The 19484-nt window shown below is 40.3% G+C and overlaps 1 protein-coding gene across 7 annotated transcripts in view; it reads right to left on the reverse strand.

Moving 5' to 3' along the window:
• The window catches only part of KLHL32 (kelch like family member 32), a gene marked incomplete at both ends in the record, with an annotated part of 191901 nt that overhangs the window by 99179 nt on the left and 73238 nt on the right, over nucleotides 1–19484 (reverse strand). For 5 of the 7 annotated variants that reach the window (XM_080806596.1, XM_080806600.1, XM_080806598.1 and 2 more), the window contains one exon: nucleotides 18588–18686. The exons of the other annotated variants lie outside the window; for them this stretch is intronic. In XM_080806596.1, coding sequence (XP_080662722.1) covers nucleotides 18588–18686 — 99 coding nt within the window. The remainder of the gene's footprint in view (nucleotides 1–18587; nucleotides 18687–19484) is intronic. 7 annotated transcript variants of the gene reach the window in all.

Raw genomic sequence — 19484 nt, forward strand, 5'->3', positions numbered from 1 at the left:
TCCACCCAAAATATCATTTTTAGTCCAAGAGAGAATTATTTCCTCCATCAATTGGCTATTCAGATCAAAGAACCTTTGCAAATGATACTTTGTCCTAATTATGAGACTGTCACCATTCTCCGACATTCTGTAACTTCAAAATCCAAGCACCCAGGTAGAGGCAGTGATTTTGAATGGAAATTATAGCTCAGCAACAAGAAACTCTCTTGAGTAAAAGGACAATCTTTTTTATTTTTCTAAAAAGGTTTCATTTCTGTCACACTGCTTCTCACTTGAAATTTAGCTTCTGTTCAGAATTATGGTGCATACATTGTTGTTCTTTGGGGAATCTTTTTGAATAGTATTTATTTTCCTTTGGTTTAGGGCTATTTGGCTTCTCTCTTCCCTTCTATTTGTTTCTTATACTGTGGATGACAAGTTAAATAACATAAGAAGAGGCATAAAATGTGTCCCCAATACTACACTAGCTATGGAATAAACACTAGTGTTTCAAGTGCAATAATTCTTAAACCTTATATATTCCCCAAATTCACTCTTTCTGTGTGGTCCAGCCCCCTAATTAAGTCACTAAAGTGGTTATTCCCCAGATTAACTACTAAAGGTAGTAGGGAAAAGAAGGTATGAAAAAGACAAATACTGTTTTATTTGGGGGTATATTCAAATGTGATTGCATTTTTGAGGCAAATTATTAGGTGGTGAGGACATGAGTGGGAGGCAACAGGACGGTCTGGGGTCTGTGGGTACTTCGTGGCTCTTCCACCACTTCCCAGGCCAGGGGCGTAGCAAGAGAGTGATGAGTGTCAGCCTTTCTGATGTCCTCCTGGTGGGTTTCTTCTCATCGGTAGCACAAACATTGGCTGTTGTATTAGCAAGCCTATCTCTCTATCTCAAATAAGCAAATACTAATAACTAGTGACCAATGTTCACATGAGATTTCTTTTATTTTAAAATTCCGAGCAGGCTGAAGCCTATCGCTGAGGTCCCTTGCATTCAAGGGAGGAGAAACGTGTACGCAGCCTTACAGTTGGGGTCTGCGTATTCACTGAACATAACCCACAGCCCAGCTTATGTATGTCACAGCCAAGAGATGTGTCTTGATGTGTGCCAGCTGCGACACAAGTTGCTAATCAATCATGCATATTTCTAATATACAGTCTATCTTTGTTTAAGCCACACCCATGCATCTCCTGGCCCGTCAGTAACCTCTTGCCCATCCAGCCCTGCAGTGTAATCACAACCCTGGCCCAGGAATGATACAGAACACAGAAAATATCTGTCATCTCGTGATTGCATCTACTGTAGACTAGCCCCAACATCTGCTCCACAAATATTCTTTCCCAAATCTAGGAGTCCTTGTTAAAATGATAAGATTTGGAAATTTGATGGATAGGTTTTGACTTAATACTAAGGATACCCATGCAAAACATGGCCTTACTACCACTGATTCCTCTTGTTGCCTCATCAGGTTCTGAGAATATCACTGACTTGTGAAATAAAAATAAGCATCAGCAACCTGTACAGCTTGACTTGTGTTCCAGATAATAAAAAACTTCTCTCAAAATAAAATCACAGATTGTAACTGAAAAATATTTGTTGGGTTATGGATTTTAAAAAGCAAATTGTTTTTTAAAAAGCACATCCATTTCTTCAAATGCAAAGAGGAAATGACAGTTTTTTATAGGTTAAAATAAAAGCAATGCCATTTTGATTTCCTAAATTTCTCCCTCCAAAATGACCAAATTGAACAAGATTTCAGATTTTTCTCGGTAATAACATTCAACAGACTCGACTATTTGAACAATGCTGTGTTTCATTATTAAAGCTGTGTTCTTTCATATCCAATTATCGATGCCCTTCAGTTATACCCTCCTTCAAAACATCACCTAAATTACTACACGACATTACTACAGATAAAGATGATCAGGAGACATAGCAGTTTCTAGGACCATCATGTAATAGCATACTTGAAACGTGAAGTTCTATTATAAAATGTTGACTTCACATCATATTTTGAGAACCCCTGAAATGAAAAGCCACCCTTCTTATGGAAGTCAAGAATTAAAAAAAAAAAAAAAAATACTCCCCAATCTAAACCAAACAGTTTGATATACCCATTCTGCATATAAAACTAGTATGGTTTGATTTTTAGCAATATTAACTACAAGTTAAATTAAAACATTATGTTGGCTGCTTATAGAGACCAAGTACCAAGTCAGATATAATAAATATGAAGCCCTTTGTCACTGGCTGAATCCTAATGCTTCCTGCTTCAAGTCTCCTGTAACTTACCAACTAACCTGTCTTTAAGCTACTCATGCACTTATCTTTCAATCACTAAAAACGTTTCCAGTAAACTAGTAAAAATAAGTTTGCATCTTACAATTCTTGTATCCTGTACAATGCCAATCATAATGTCTTTATCACAGATTGTAACTGACAAATATTTGTTGGATTATGGATTTTAAGAAGCAAGCCATTTTTTTAAAAAGCACAACCATTTCTTCAAATGGAAAGAGGAAATGACAGTTTTTTACAGGTGTAATTCTACTGTCGGGCAAAGAAACAGATCTCCTATAATTAACTAAGAAAGGTGCTCTCAAATATTCGATCTAAGCATAAGTAATTCTCTCCTGATGCGAACTACACATCAGGTTTTTCATATAACTGATAAATATGGTGGGAAGCCCACTTGGGACGCCAGAGGAATCAGGCCCAGCTTCTACAGTGAATCTTGGGTCTTCTGACTCTTCACATCCTTGGTGTTTCTGTTTTTTTGTTTTTTTCCCCTCCCAGAATGTTGAAAAAGAACCTTATCTCTCTTGGCATTCAGTGATAACCAGAAATATTCAAATGTCCAGCTGTTTGCCAAACATATATTGTTTGTGAAGCATTCGAAGACTCTCTGATTCAACAGACTTTAGAAAGCTTGTCAGAAAAGGGAAGTTCTGTATTATATGTACTTTTCCCCTTCTGAGGCAGGAAGGTGCAGAGGGGAGGGACAGCCAAGATCAGATTCTACTTCCTAGGGAAGCCATCAAGCCAGCCCATTCTAGATGGAAGGACTGGCCCCCCTTCTTACTGCTAATCACAGGAGCTACTTGTATCCTTTGTTTAACCCTTTGCCAGTAGTTACCTACTTTCCTCCGCCCCTGTGCATAAAGGTACAGGCTGTGTCTGTACTGTAGATCTTCCTCTCTGTCTTTACAGCTACTTAATCTTGATTGATGGATAGTGGGTAGGTAAGAATGTCAGACCTTTAAAAATTCAACTCCTATTGCTTTCATTTCTTAGTTTACAACAAAACATACATTCTTCTGCTCCTTAAAATATTTATATTTTAATATTTTATTAAATAGTGAATACATTTATGAAGCATTTTAATATTTAAATAATTAAGACTTTTAGAAAAGATTTTATTTATTTATTTGAAAGAGAGTGAGAGAACGCAAGCAGCAGGGGAGCAGTGGATGGAAAGGGAGAAGCAGGCTTCTCGCTGAGCAGGGAGTCCAGTGTGGGGCTCGATCCCAGGACCCTGGACATGACCTAAGCCAAAGGCAGATGCTTAATCGACTGAGCCACTCAAGCACCCTTAATTAAAGTATTTTTAAAGTATATTCCTAGAGTGTTGGCCACACCGGAGATGAAAGTGGCAACCACGCTGGAAATAAATACAGCAGCCCGAAGAGAGGGAGAAAATTTATTGCCTAAACTTTTCACAATCATATGTTATTTTTAGGCTATTCTTCAATACCAGGTGTTTCCCCATCTTACTCTTGATGACTCAGAAAAATTATAAGCTCAGTTGGTTGTGCATATATACTTGGGTTTATAGTTTTATCTTTTCCCTGTCTTTTTCTCTAGGTCTCCAGTTGGGGTGACCAGGAACGGGCTGCATCTTCAGTTTAGAGGTGTGGGGAAAAGCACGTGATCTGAGGCTGACCCATCTGGATGGCCTCAGCCAACGGCTAACCGGAGTCTAATTTTCTCAACTAAAAAAGGGCAAAAGTGATCTGTGGTAAGGATTCCCAAAAGCACATGTGAAGTGTCTTCCACGTAGAAGGCGCTCAGCATACAGTAGCTCTCTTTTTAAAATGCTATTAACGGTGCTTAAACGATAGCTTTGCATATTCCATGAATTTCATTCACTGACTGGGTGAATGGAAGAAAACACCGGAATGTCAAATGTGGTCTTAATTTTTCTAAAATTACCAGCAAAAATCATAGCAGTCATGTGAAAACTTTCATTTCTTTTGTATTTAAGAAGGACTTCACCAGAGATAAAGGAGAACAGGTTGAGACATTATACTGGACTATCACCAAATATGTGTTACCAAAACATACCCTGGTTCCCATGCTCTATATTACACATAGCTGAAAGGCACATTAGAAATCTAAGGATGGAAGAGCTACATTTCTTTATGACCTTCTTTGAAAGATAAACTCCTTGGGGAAATACAATTTATTCAGATTATCAAGACCCTGCTGTGCAAATCTACAGTCTGGGAGCACACTATGGAGATCAAAAAATATTTACTTTATTCTGTTGGGTATAAAAGCTTTTAATGAATGCATAATTAAGGCAAAAAAAAGTGTATACAGCTTTAGAAATTCCACTGCTGAGCCAGGCCATTAATATCCAAGGCACCATACCCAGTTGTGATTCCACCTGTTTCCTATTTGGATTACAACCTAGTTATAAATCAAGGTATTACGTGACTACAGGACCTGGTGCTGCAGAAAAGGATGACACTCCAGGAGTCGAGGAAGCAGCATGAAGGGCTTTGTTGTGGTGTGTGGGAAAGGGGTGGCCCTTTGGAACACGTTGAAACAAACAACCAAATAAACAAAACCCGAACATTTTAATAGCCTTGGGATGAATGATATAGGGGAAAAATTAGCATGTATATCATGTATGCAAAGGGATTGTGAGTTTTTTCTATGATATTTTACATCAGGTTTGATGGGGTAAAGTTAACTTTTATGAGAGAAAAAAATGAGCAATTCATTGACAATGCAGCCCAGATTACTTGTGGATATGGTAAAATACAGTAAAGGCAGATATTTTTATCTGGTATGTCTTATTTTTCTCTCTGCTTAAATACACAGAGAGATAGAAGTGTATTTGTATATAAACATACACATACATCTGGGCAACCATATATCCTTATATTTATATAAATATGTATATGACATATTCTGATTCAACTGAAACAAAATATTAGCAGCAATTGAACAAACTACAAGGGGAAAAAACCTCAACGTGCTCTAATTCTTGGAGTCTTTGAAGGCCTATTTAAATATATTTGTGGTGTATAACAGAGGAATTCCACAATTAGGTTACTAATACATTTTCATAATCAGCTGTATGCATAATATCCAAGGCTCATGAATAATTTTATATTGTTCTTGGGAAAGTCTGTAGTAAGCTGGAAATCCATGAAGGAAGCACAGAGACATGGCCACGTCAACAACGAATAATTCTAGCCCCCGTCACCATGTGCTACAAAATGCTATTGCAAAGTTTCCTAAAGTTGGCTCAGCACATCAAGCAATTACCACTGAATTATGAACTAGAGAGGAACTTAATGTACACATACTTTTCTTTCTTTAATTGAAAATAGTCTATCTGTGCAAGTAGGGCCTTAAAAAGAAAATTTCAGCAACCATCAACTATTTTTTTTTTGAAGAACAGCATAGAAGTAATTATGATCTATTTCCTTACTTAGCTCTGGTGCACAAAATCAGAGTGGTGAAAGTTAGCTCAATTCTGCAGACTTTTGATAATCTACCAGTTATCCACATAGACTGTCTTTGTCATTATTATCCATAAAAATGGATTGGAGGGTTTTTTAATTATTTGTTTCAAATCTGCATTGTTCTGACTTTTTAAATTTTGGATGCCATGAAGGATACATAATATCAATATTTTTATAAGTACAAACTAGGACCAGTTTGAATTTATTTGAACATGACGATGCTTTTGAAGTCCAAAGAGCAGCGGTTTACGGGGCACGTAACTGACGTGACAAGGTGTGGCCAGAGCATCTCAAGCAGTGGTTCTCAAACTGTGGTCCCAGACCGGTAACATCACATTCAGTTGGGAACTTGTTAGAACACAGATTCACAGTTTCCTTGCCAGACCTCACGAATCAGAAACTCTGGTAGTGGGGCCAGGAGTCCCTCTGGTGGTGGGGCTGTTTTAACCAGCCATTCAGGGGATCCCACATGTGGTCAAGTTTAGGAACCACTAATACATACTGTGCATTTGAGCATTTGAGTAAAGAAAGGAATGACTCTACAAATGTAATACCTTATACACATATATGCATGTATGTATGCAATATGTAGGTATGTCTATTCTTGCAGCAGAACTAATTCCTAGTCCTTCATCCCAGGCTTGGAAGTGAGTAAACATTATACTGAAGGCACAGGGCTGATACAGAGTACCTAGAGCTGAACTAATGATAGAGGCAAGCAATCGTCTTCCCGGGACCTGAGCACATATCCCTTCATGTGAGAAAAGGCCAGAAACCTGCTCTAAAGGACATTTGTGGCTAAAGAATGAGAAAGGGGTGAAGGAGAAGTTTAGGAAGGAAAGAAAGCTGGAGGGAGGTGAACATGTGAGTAGCAGTCTCCTAGGAAGGAATAGATTACATTTACCTTCTTTTAAACAAATGCACTGCTTTCATCTTCCCTCGTCAGGAGATCTCAGGACATCATGCAACTACATTATAAAATGTTCCTATCATGGGGAACTGTCACAGCACACATAGAAGGATCGCAAACAAACATGGGTTTTTAAGCAGCTACTATGCATTAAGCTAGAAATGAAAGATTTTTTTTTCCATTTCTTTCTTGGATTCTGTATATGAGAAAGGGGCAAGATGTTTTATTTACAGGAAGGGCAGGAGAAACAATAAAACAAAACTGCCTAGATACAAAGCGTTAATACCAATGTAATATGTTGCTTTGAAAAGCATTGCTTTTACTATTTATTAAAGTACAATTTCAGTGTGATGTTTTCACAATTCAGAGGCAGGGAGAGAGCTGATGTTTCATTTAAATTATTTGCAAAATTTTTTCCCTAAGACAATGCATGCCCTTTTACAAAATCAAAGAGAAGTGGCTGAAAGAAAAAAAAAATACCTTTTGCAAAATGGTGATTATTTTCAAAATTTTCAGGAATAGACTCATCCAATATGTTGTCAATTGAAGGTAGGTAGTAAAGTTGTGACATTTCCAGGAATGAAGGAAGACAAGAGTGAGGGAGACAGGTAAGAAGATAATGGTAGAACTAACAGAGGAATTCACAAGTGATCATTCCATTCTTTGGCTCTGGTTTCTAGGGTACCTACTGCAGGTAGGATACTTTATATATCTCACTGAATCCTCCAGCATGCCAAGAAGTAGACTATATACTGGATACTGTAACTATACTTTACAGATGAGGACTGGGGGCAAAACAGTTAAGCAGTTTGCCCAAGGTCACATAACTCTGGGACATGAACTTATATCATGGGGAGATAGATAAGTAAATCAACGCAAACAATATGGTGTGACCAGCACCCCCAGAAGACTACTCATAATGAATTAAGAGGAGAGAAATTTGACTCCAGCTAGGTGGACTGACCAGGCAACTCTGGAAGAGGAGATAACATATGAGCAAAGTACTTAAAGAGGAATTCATAAGGTGACAAAACGAAGGAAGAATAATCCATGGAGAAAGAGGCTTCATTCAAAGAGTTTAAGGTACAAAGAAATGCATGAAGTTCATAATGACTGTGGCATTGCACATGGGTGGTAAATTGTTTAAAACAAACAAACCAAAAAAAAGCCTAAAGAGATAGGAAGTTGCATAATAAAGATGGGACCTGTGTGTCAGATTAGGGGTAATGAACCTTATCCTGAGGCTGTGATGAACCACGGACTATGGAATGATTTTAGACACAACTGCGAGGTAATCAGGTTTTTGTTTTTTTTTTTTTACAAATCAACCAGAATTTTTAAAAGTTATTTTTACATGTCAATCAAACAGAATTTTGAGTGTGGCAAGAGTAAAGGCGGGTTCATTGGGTAGGAGGAAGATTCTTTAGTCCAGGATTTAATGAAAGTTCAAACCAAGATAGTAATAGCGGTAAAAGAAATGGAGAGAATGAGAGGAATTTAAAATTAAGGGGTTTCACACAAAACCCTGTACACAAATGTTCATAGCAACTTTATTCATAAAGGCCTAAACTTGGAAGCAACCAAGAAGTCTTTCAGTAGGTGAGGGGATAAATAAACTGAGGTGCATCCCAGTAATGTAATATTATTCAGCGGTAAAAAGAAATGAGCTATTGGGGTGCCTGGGTGGCTCAGTCAGTTAAGCATTAGACTCTGGTTTCTGCTGAGGTCATGATCTCAGGGTCCTAAGATCGAGCCCCATGGTGGGCTCCACACTCAGTGCAGAGTCTGCTTTAGATCCTCTTCTCCTCTCAGTCCTCCCCCTCTGCTTCTCTCCCCCCACTCCTTGCACTCCCTCTCTCAAATAAATAAATAAATAAATAAATAAATATCTTGGGTGGAAAAAAGAAAGAAATGAGCTATCAAGTCACGAAAAGACACAGAAGATATTTAAATCCATATCAGTAAGCAAAAGAAGCCAATCTGAAAAGGCTACATTCTGTATGATTCCAACTATACAATATTCTGGAAAAGACCAAACTATACAGACAGTAAAAAGATCAGTGGTTGCCAGGTTGAGGTGGGGAAGGGAGGGATGAATAAGCAAAGCACAGAAAAATTTTAGGGCATTAAGACTACTCTGCATGATACTAGAATGGCAGATACATTTCAGTATACATGTGTCCAAACCCGTAAAAGGACAACAGCAAGAGTAAACCATATAATGTAAATGGTGAGCTCTGAGTGAGAATGACATATCCATGTAGGTTCACCAATAATAGCAAATGTGCCACTTTGGTGGAGGATGCTGATAATGAGGGCAGTTACACCTATGTGGCGGCAGAGGTATTAATAAAAAATGTCTGTATCTTCCTCTCAATTTTGTTGCAAACCTAAAACTACTCTAAAAAAGTGTGTTTAAGAAAATTAAAGAGGTGGATTTGAAAGGTCTTGGTGACAGCATATGTACGGCACAAGGAGATGAATGATTTTAGGATGACTCCTGGTTTCTGATTCGAGTTCATACTCAAAAAGCTCATGTGCCCTGGGATACCCCAGAGGAAATGCTGATTACACAGTTAGCTTAAAAATGATAGAACATTCTGTTCTTGGGTACTGTAAGAATAGAACACATCAGGGATACAAGAAAGAGAAAGAACAAGGTTGGAAACCTATTGAGTAACCAGGAGATAGGGATCCAGCTTGGGTTTTAGGAAAATAAATTGTTTTGTGGGCCACAAAAGTAACTTAGATTTGTACGGCAAAGTACTGATTATCATTAGATAATAGGCAAGGGACACAGCTGAGCTGTTGCAGGAATGCTCCAGAAAGATAATCCAGACCTGATGATAGGTCCCTAACAAAGAGGAGGAGGAGAAGCAGGTGTGTGAAACAGGGTACAGATGAATATGAAGCGCATGTGGGAGGCCACGTGCAAATGCTGGCTGAGCACAGGGGTCTGGCGCTTCGGAGAGGAGACTGCAATAAAGTAGCCAGCCCTCCGCCCGTGGATGAAAGAGAGCGCGGTAAGCAAAGCGTACCAGCGTGGAGCCAAGGGAGAGTGCCTAGAGGGAGAGTCAAGGAGCTGCTCAAAGCAGAGCTTATATAGGATCTGAATGAAAAGAAGAATTAGGAGAGAGTCTTGAGAAAAGAAAACTGTATCAGAGTGGAGCTCCCAGTGTGGAAATGCTGAGAGTAGTCACATTAGGACACCACGAGGGGCCCACTGTGTTTGATAATTAGGCGGCTTTGGGACCTTTGTTGGACAGCCGTTGAGGAGTAATGAGGCAGAGGGCCGAGTTCAATAGGATTGAAGAATGAATGGAAGATAAGGAAGTACAGGCACTGATCGCAGTCTGGTAGTGAATGGAAGAGGGCTGAGATACTGAGAGAGGAAGGAAAGTTTCTCCCATCTTATTGATCTTATTTTAAAAAAACGAAAAGGAAGGAGCCAGTGCAGAAGAGGACACTGAAACCACAGGAAACACAGAAGGCACCTGATGGAGAAAGGCTGTTTAGCCCTAGAGAAAAGGCCAGACACTTAACTCTGGGTAGTAAGATCTGCAGGGCGATGGTGAGTGGGAGGATGAGTATCTCAAACGAAACGCAGATGTTCTTGTAATGTCCCTAATTTCCAAGTATTAAAAATAGAATTAAATGAGATTGGTATTTGTTTGCTTTGTGTATTGATTCTGAACTCTGGCATTAATAAAACATTGGAAACACTTTACTTTTGAGAAAAATATGCTGGAAGTAATTTCATTTTATTTATTTTTTTAAAGACTTTATTTATTTATTTGAGAGAAAGAGCACGAGAGCAGGGGCAGAGGGAGAAGGAGGCTCCCTGGGAGCCTGATGTAGGGCTCAATCCCAGGACGCTGGCCCAGCTGGCAATAGTTCACTTAGAATAAAAATTAGTAGCATTAGAAAAAACCTTCAAGACCATCTTTTTTCTCATTAAAAACTTACAAACAAGGACGACAGAGTCAATCTCAGATTATCCACATAATAAATTAAAATGCCAAAATGACTTCCCTGCCGCCCCCCCCCCCGCCCCCAGCATGCCTCTGGGCTGTTACCACTGACCTCCTTTGGTATGGACTTAGGGAATAAAAGTCAACCTAATAGCATATGAAAAAATTAACTGGGATTCTAAAATGGCTACTAAAGGATCTCATGATATATATTAGAGCTGAGTAGGAATGATATTTGGCAAATACGATATTCTGTGCCAGATAGCAAACACTCTTGATTAGAGCAAATAATCAGTAGTTAGCTATGATTAACTAGGACTGATACATTTCCATCCTTTCTGATCATTTTCACTGATTAAAAAAACATCCAGAAGATGAAACCATTTGTAATATTTTTTCCAGACTTTGTACTCTTTCTCCAAATACAAGAGTATCAGCTCCGGTGAACTATGAAACAGCATGCGGTTGGTGTATTTGATTAGGGGCATATTAAATATATATGTTGATACAATCATCTGTCTTATCTAATGTGGAAAAAAATAGCTCAGTGTTGGAGAAAAATGAGCGTGAGTTCTAACTTCTCAACCTTGAAGACAAATTATTCTATTCAGGACACCCACTATATATTATGTATTTAGAAGCTACTGTTAATTTAATAATTAAAATTATAATAATACATTGTTTGGAAGAGATAACCTTCTATAAGTCATTGTAGTATTACTTTAGTTAAAAAATGACAACCTTATTATACTACTGCAAAATATGCAAGATCCTCAGTGCCAAATGCAATCCCCACAGAAAGTATTTTCAGCTTACAAAATGTATTCAATGAGTAAAACTAATGAAAGACTGACTTAGTGGGGCACCTGGGTGGCTCAGTGGGTTAAAGCCTCTGCCTTTGGCTCAGGTCACGATCTCAGGGTCCTGGGATTGAGCCCTGCATCGGCCTCTCTGCACAGCAAGAAGCCTGCTTCCTCCACTCTCTCTCTCTCTGCCTGCCTCTCTGACTACTTGTGATCTCAGTCTGTCAAATAAATAAATAAAATCTTAAAAAAAAAAAAAAACCGACTCAGTAACATATTTTCCTCTCATAACACAAAATTTCAATATTAAACAAGCAGGACAAAATTACTGAACGGAGGCACATTCATTCCCTTGATACATACTGTGGTTCACTGAAAAATGTGTCCCTCCCAAATTCCTGCGTTGAAACTCTAAGTCTTCACGTGCTGGTATTTGGAGATGTGGCCTTTGGGAGGTAATTAGGAGGTAATTCAGTAGAGTGAATGAGGGTGGGGCTCACGGGACAGGATTAGTATCCTTATGTGAAGAGACGCCAGAGAGCCTGCTATCTGTGTACACCAGGCAAGGACGCAGCCAGGAGGTCATCGGCCAGCCAGGAAGAAGGCTCTCACCAAAACCCAACCATGCTGCCCCCTGACTTGGGACTTCCAGTGACCAGAACTATGAGAAATAAATGTCTGTTGCTGAAACCGCCCAGCCTGTCCCATTTCGGTATGGCCGCCCAAGCTAACAAATATGCATACTGGGCTCATGTGATGAGAAGGGAAGGAAGACCGGGACGGTGTCAGGCCTGGTAGCTGCCTTCGAGAACCGTGACATAAGCTGAGGTCAGTAAGACCTTCTCCAACCACAGGAACCCATGAGGAAATTGATGCAAAAGCAGCAGTTGAATACTTGCAGCTTCTGTGAAGCTATTTCAAGGATGCAGTGTTCCTCAAAATTGGAAGCAGAAAAAATACATTCTTGGAAAAAGAACAGGAAAATCGCCATTCACTAAAAAAAAAGGAACAAAATATCCAGAATTCTTCCCAATACCCTCATGAGAGAATAACGTTCTTTAAACCTTTGTACCTTCACTGAAGAGAGAAAAATGACTAATTCTCACGGTAGCCCATTTAGTGTAAGACTAAATGAAGACAAGGGATGACTAATAAGCATCAGTCACAGAGGAGGGAGATTTAGGGCGGGAAGCTGCGGGCTCCCTCCCGCTCCTGTACGTTCTTGGCTTCTGAATGATTAATAGTAAGAATTTTGGCTTTGCTTTACTAGATGATCCAAATGTGCACACTGTAAGCAGAACAACGCCTTCGATCTGGTGACGATCTTTTACACTTATAAAAGCGGGAAATAAAACAAATGAAAAAAATAATAAAACAAATGCTCCCCTGTTTTCCTTGTGGTGATAAAACGCTCTACCTAGAGCGCGCATATCCCTTCCCTCTCCCATCCCGGCAGCATGTCTCCTCTTTCAGGTCACGTCTTTCACATAAAAGTGCTAAACTAATGCCGCTTAATGACAAATTAATGTCCATGAATAAAAAATACACCTCTAATAGCATAGAGTAATTTGCCATTACAATATCATCATTGGACATGCCCCTGGTTTAATACGATGTATTTAATTCATAACCTAATGAGTGATATATAAAAAGAGGGAGATGAACCCTGCAATTACATTTATGTGAGTCTGTCACCTTATTTGTAAAACCTTAGAGTCATTTACATTCAAATTAGAACAAATGAGTGATTTCACAAAGTGCAGTGATAAATGACCACAGCAGCCCAAGACAAAACTGTATTTCCTGTGAACACATTAACAGTTTCCTATTATTTGTTAAAAATTACAGTGCATATTGCCCAGTGTGGTGTGAATAATGACTTTTTTACTGATTAGGTCAGAAGACTAATATGTAGCAAAATAAATAATTTTTCTTTTCATTTTTTCTGATTTTTTTTGCTTTAAATTAACTACTGAATTCTGGTGGATTCATACTGCCACCTGCTGCCTAGGAAGAGATACTAAGCGTGTTCTCTCAAAAGGAATTTATTCACCACTTGGGTGGCCTTCTTTACAGAGTGTACATGACCGTTCTCTCTTGTCAATATATTTAAATTGCATATCATAGTAAAGGCTGATACTTGGCAAACAAACAAACACTTGCTAATTAAATAACAGGATATACTATTTACTATTTGGGAGAAGTGGTACGAAATGTAAAAAGTTTTCTTGGTTTTTTATTTTTTATTTTTTTTGAAAGCTAACTACAAAAGAGGACACTTTCAGCAAAGTGTGTATCTCCTATTGTATCACTTTCAGGGGATACAACCCAAAATGCAGTGGCCAGCTCCCCTCATCTTCTGACAGGTGCATCAGCAGAGGAGAGGGTGGGGGAGGAGTGTGTGCACGATGTTTCCCCTACTCCTGCTCCTTGGTACAATCCAAAGAGGACTGAGAGGCTCTGGGTGCCACCTAGCCTTCTCCCCTAATGGCAAGTCCCAGAATGAAAAGTCACCTGAGAGGCCAGAGCACAGTGGACTAGGAAAGGCACTAAGGCTGCAGGGGAGGCTAGGGAGGAACAAGCCTGGCCTCAAAGATAGGCTAAGGATGCTCTAGAATGGTCATCAGGGGCACTCATCCGTGTTTCCACTGGATCAACACCCTAGTTCTGAATTTAAGTTTTCCCTTCTGTAAAAACAAAAGAACACTCACCTGCTTTAAGGGGTTCCTTAACATAGGGAAAATGAGAATCACTGTCCAAAACACATGGTAATGAGAGGCCCTCAACACAGGCTGTTTCCCCACCCTGAGAAAGGTAATGAAGGCTCAGGGGACTATGGTTTGGCGTGGAGTAAGGCTAGGAACACGGAGACCCCTCAGGAGGATATGAGGAACTCTCTACAACCTATAGCCAGTAACGATGAGAGCCCCCAAAAGGGGTAAGGGCATTAGCAATGAAGAAAAGGATCAGGTCTGAGAGGTATTTGGGAGGTAGAATCAGCTCAGCCTGGGAACTGATTGGATAGGATGGTGAGGAAGGAGTCTAAGGCAATGTCCAAATTTCTAGAAAACTAGCAGATTAACGGTATCATCACTAGAGAAAATGACAGGTTTTCTCATGTTAACTTTGGACTCCGCATGTGATATTTAGGTGGAGAGGTTCAGCAGCTCATTTAGAAAGTCTGGGAAAAATCAGAGTTTGTGAAAACAAACTGGATTCAAAAAGTCTGAAATGTTGGCCCACAGAACTCAGTAAATCAAGGGACACATGGCAGTACTACATCTGTAGCCCATCACCCCTCACGAGGGGCTGCAGAGTTTCCTTGATAAGACTGAACATAGCAAATGGCCCAGAGAAAGAGGTGTACTCTGAAAAGCAAAGTAATTCGAGCATTTTGCCAGATCCGTTTTGAAGACAATAACTGCTCTTTAATGAATTTAATAAATTGCGCCTTTCTGATGAATTTTTCTTTTTTTTTTTCTTTAAGCACAATGTACAAGGAAGGAGAGCAGAAGGAGAAGGGAAGGAGCATTCACATTTTATTTGGACCTGGATCTCAGATAGCAGATTAAAGTCCAACAGGTCATGCATATTAAGAATACACTAACGGGGGCACCCGAGTGGCTCAGTCATTAAGCGTCTACCTTCAGCTCTGGTCATGATCCCAGGGTCCTGGGATTGAGCCCAGCATCGGGCTCCCTGCTCAGTGGGGAGCCTGCTGCTCCCTCTGTCCCTCGACCTCCTTGTGCTCTCTCTCTCTCATTGTCTCTCTCTCTCTCAAATAAATAAATATCTTAAAAAAAAAAAAAAAAGAATACACTAACAGGACAGGCCCCACAGGAGTGTCCTCTGGAACTGCATGGCCAAGCGGGTGAGGACGGATGCAAATCCAGGCTGTGGTTGGGAGGCTGTCGCTGTAGCCACTGCCTGCCCCGAGCCCACCAACACACACCTTTTACACTCCTAGGCTCCCCCTTCATTCCACAAACTGAGAACCTGTGTATTCACAAGGGCCTGCCATCCAGGGGGCCTGGGGACTAAAAATGAATAAGGTGAAGGCTCCACAGCATGGGAGGCTAATACAATGGCTATCCTCACAGACAGAGGGGCACTGCTCCTGCGGTTTGAGGGCCCTGCTCTCAGGAGCCTCCCCAAGGAAAAGCAAGAAAAAAGGAGAGCATGCAGTGGCCTCGAGGGGTCCCTTCCTTTGCTGGGGGGCAGCGGCAGCATTTACACCTGTACAGAGGAGTTTCAGGCCAAGGTAACAGCTGATGGCCCAGAGACTCAGTGAGGGTCAACCCAGGGGTTCTCCTTGGCTATGAATGGGCACCAGAGGACAACAGGAGGTATCAGAGCAGAGGTCTATCTTTCACAACTCTGGGAAAAACCAAAGAAACTGTGGTAACTTGAGAGTAACAAACAAGACCAGATATCTTAGTAGGGGAGAACAGCTTCACAAAACCCTAGTTTTAAAAAGTACTGAGCAAGAATGGAAAAGATGCTAGCCTTGATTGACAGGGCACAACTTCTTTTCTTCTTCTTCTTTTTTTTAAAGAGTTTATTTGTTTGAGAGATAGAATGAGAGAGAGAGAGAGCACACAAGCAGGGACAGAGGCAGAGGGAGAAGCAGGCTCCCCTGTTTCTCCTCAGCAGGGGAGCCTGACTTGGGGCTCAATCCCAGGGCCCTGGAATCATGACCTGAGCTGAAGGCAGATGCTTAACCGACTGAACCACCCAGGAGTCCGTACTTTTTTATCTGAGAGAGAGAGAGCGAGCGAGCAAGGGGAGGAGCAGAGGGAGAAGGACAAGCAGACTCTGTGCTGAGCGTGGAGCCCGATGTAGGGCTCGATCCCACAACCCTGAGATCATGACCTGAGCTGAAATCAAGAGTCAGACACCCAACCGACTGAGCCACACAGGCACCCTGATAGGGCACAACTTCTAAGTATATTTTAAGCACTAAAGATTTTTCATTTTAACAAAAAATATTTTTATATACCCAATAAAATGGTCCCATATGAAATTAAGAATCAATTGAACAATAATACCAAAACACTGTAAATAGGTAGAGTTGTAAGACTATGTCAAAATATAAAAGCAGACTGACCCAGTTTGGAAATTTTACAATCCTAAAAAAGAGAGGAAGGGTATGTATTTTCAAAAGACTGACATAAGATTTCTACATACACACAGCTTTGATTCCAAGTCCAAGTTTTCTTCCACAATTTGGACAACTTGGAACACCGTGGATAAAAAGGAAAAATAAAGTTCCATGGAAGAACAAAAGGAAAACATTGGAGAAAAGAAAGTGAAAATTTCAACCACTGATCGGGTAGGCTAATAATAAGCAAACTGTCCACAAAATACACCTGTATGCAGGCTATATTTTTTTCTCCAGCAAAATAATGAACTGCAAAAATTAAGTTCTAAAGGGAACAAGTCACTAGATATCTCAACAAATTCACCTGCTGGGATAGGGGAAAATACCCATGAACTTCCGATGTTCATCTAGAATTCTTGTTTATACAAATTACAGGGGTAGGTAAACACACACACACACACACCACATCACACCTGTATAGACACACCATTTTAACATGCATCATGATAATGAGAACTATAACCCAACTTTTGGCAATATACACCATTGAATATTACCTGCCATGGAAAAAGTGAAAGAGGTGATGATGTTGAAGGCTCAAGTTGCAATATTTGATGTAAAAATGTCAGATAAAAATAATTTCAATTTCACAAGTCAAACACACATCTCTGAAGTCTTGTAACCTTTCTTTGTTATTCCCATTTACTACTCTCATAAAGGGATTAACAACAGCTCTCCCATACCACCCAACAATATTGAGGGGGAAAGAAAGGGAAATCAGATGACAATAGTTAAACATTCACTGTTAGATTAAATGTGCAGAGATAATGATAAAACTTTCATATACTGTGTTTGAACTGCTCCTCAGGTGCATGTGGCTGACACCTGTCACATTATCTCACAGAGAAGCTTTGGTTCCTATTTCCCATGGTTGCCAGAAGACGAAATAAGATGATACACGAGAAAGAGCTTGAGAAACGACCTCCTGAGTGACAGAAGTCAATAATACGCCTGCATTTGGAATTAGAGAAAATGACTAGGAAGGAAATAAAATAATGGGCAGGAAAACAAATGGGGTTTTTATACGTACTCATATGTCCTATGCACAAGGATAGTAAAATTAAACCGTATGGATTTGTCATTGTTAAAAATGTATTTTCCCTGTTGTTGTAATACTGTAACAAGTGCAAGTAAAAACTCGTGCCAGTGGAGGAACTAAGAGGCTCCAACACAGGGAGTCAGTATTTAACTGTGTAAAATAAAAGCCTCACAGCCATACTGCCTGCCTACGGTGTCCCGTGTCTTCCTAATGAACCAAAAAGTTTTTATCCGGGAAGGAAAAAAATGGTCTTCGGAATCAGAAAGGCCTATCACTCACCAGCTCTATCACCTCAGGCAAGCTGGGTACCTTTTAAATCTCTGATTTTTCACGTATAAAAATGTGCAAAGATGTTAGGAGGACTGAATGTGAAACATCGGTGCACAGAGGATGGGCGTTTTCTCTCCCCCCACCTCCCAGAGCCCTTCCTGATCATCCCAGCAAACCAGGGGAAGAATGCATACATCATTTACCCCTTTTCCAGCTCTTATTGCCTGGAAAGTTCAGATGGTACTTAATTATACACGACTTTGTGTTATATTAGCTACTGCTGCTGAAATCGTCACTGACTATTCAATTTTTTGTGAATTTGGGGTTGTTCCTGCAGCCAGACAACATTGCTTCAAATGAAGCCCCTTCCCAGTGTCATCTCCCGGGGCCCCAGCAATACACCTGCAGCAGGATCGTTGAGTTACTCTGCTGCCCAAGGACACTGAGGACCTGGGCTGGGCGGGGAGGGTGGAGGTCCTGAGACAGGCCAGGAGAGCTGCAGCAGCCCTCCTGGGAGCCTCTCAGCCTGTGTCCTGGAGAAATCCTACCACCACAAGCCTCACGTCCCTTACTTCCATTTTACTGGTCTAGGCACAGGTCGGGGAGCAGTGGGTACAGCTGATGACTGCAGGGGAAGGGCTAGGAAGGGCACAGTAGCAGGACGCAAGCTCACATACCTGGATGAGATAGTGGGAACATAAATTGAGAAGCTCCAACAGTTGTAGGTGACTGCCAGCTGCTAGCACATCCTGGATCACACCCGGCTCCAACAAAATCTGTTTTGTTTTTTAATAAGAAGAAAACTATCAGTGACTTAAAAATTAAGGCTTACTTAATATGCAAATCCACCATATTAAATTGCTGCTTAACATATGAGATCTGAAATAATACCGTACTTTATTAAAGAAGTCAGTTCTTTTTTTTCTATTTGATTGAGCTGGGGCCCCCACTCAAACAGCTGAGTTGTCACTTCCATAACTCACTTCCTGTGTGTAAGGCTCTGCACTTAACCACTTATTTTTTGCAGGAGGACATGAACATTTGCAAAGACCATATAATATTGTTAAAATTCTGTATGATGGAAGTAATCTTATAAAATCCAGAAGAACCAAATTTTAGTTTTTCAAAGTATATTTCACAATTTTGGAGATCACAGAAACAGCATGGTTAACAGATACTTTAGGAAAAGGGGCTTATATTCTCCCCTTTCAATAGGAAACCTGAGGTGGCTACTACTCCATTTTACTTCTAAGTCCTACAGTAGTAAACTTCACAAACTTTCGTTTTCCTTTTTTCTTAATCTCAGATTCTCTAATCCTTTCGGTTTCATTTTTTTATTATGTTATAGTAATCACCACATTAGTTTTTGAAGTAGGGTTCCAAAATTCAATGTTTGCGTATAAACCCCAGTGCTCCATGAAATCCGTGCCCTCCCTAATACCCATCACAGGGCTCATCCAACCCCCGACCCCTCCCCTCTAAAACACTCACTTTGTCTCCCAGAGTCCATAGTCTCTCATGGTTCGTCTCCCCCTCTGATTTCCACCCCCCCCCGTTCATTTTTCCCTTCCTTC

The sequence above is a fragment of the Martes martes genome (genome assembly GCF_963455335.1).
Source record: "Martes martes genome assembly, chromosome: 6".
Classification (NCBI taxonomy): domain Eukaryota; kingdom Metazoa; phylum Chordata; class Mammalia; order Carnivora; family Mustelidae; genus Martes; species Martes martes.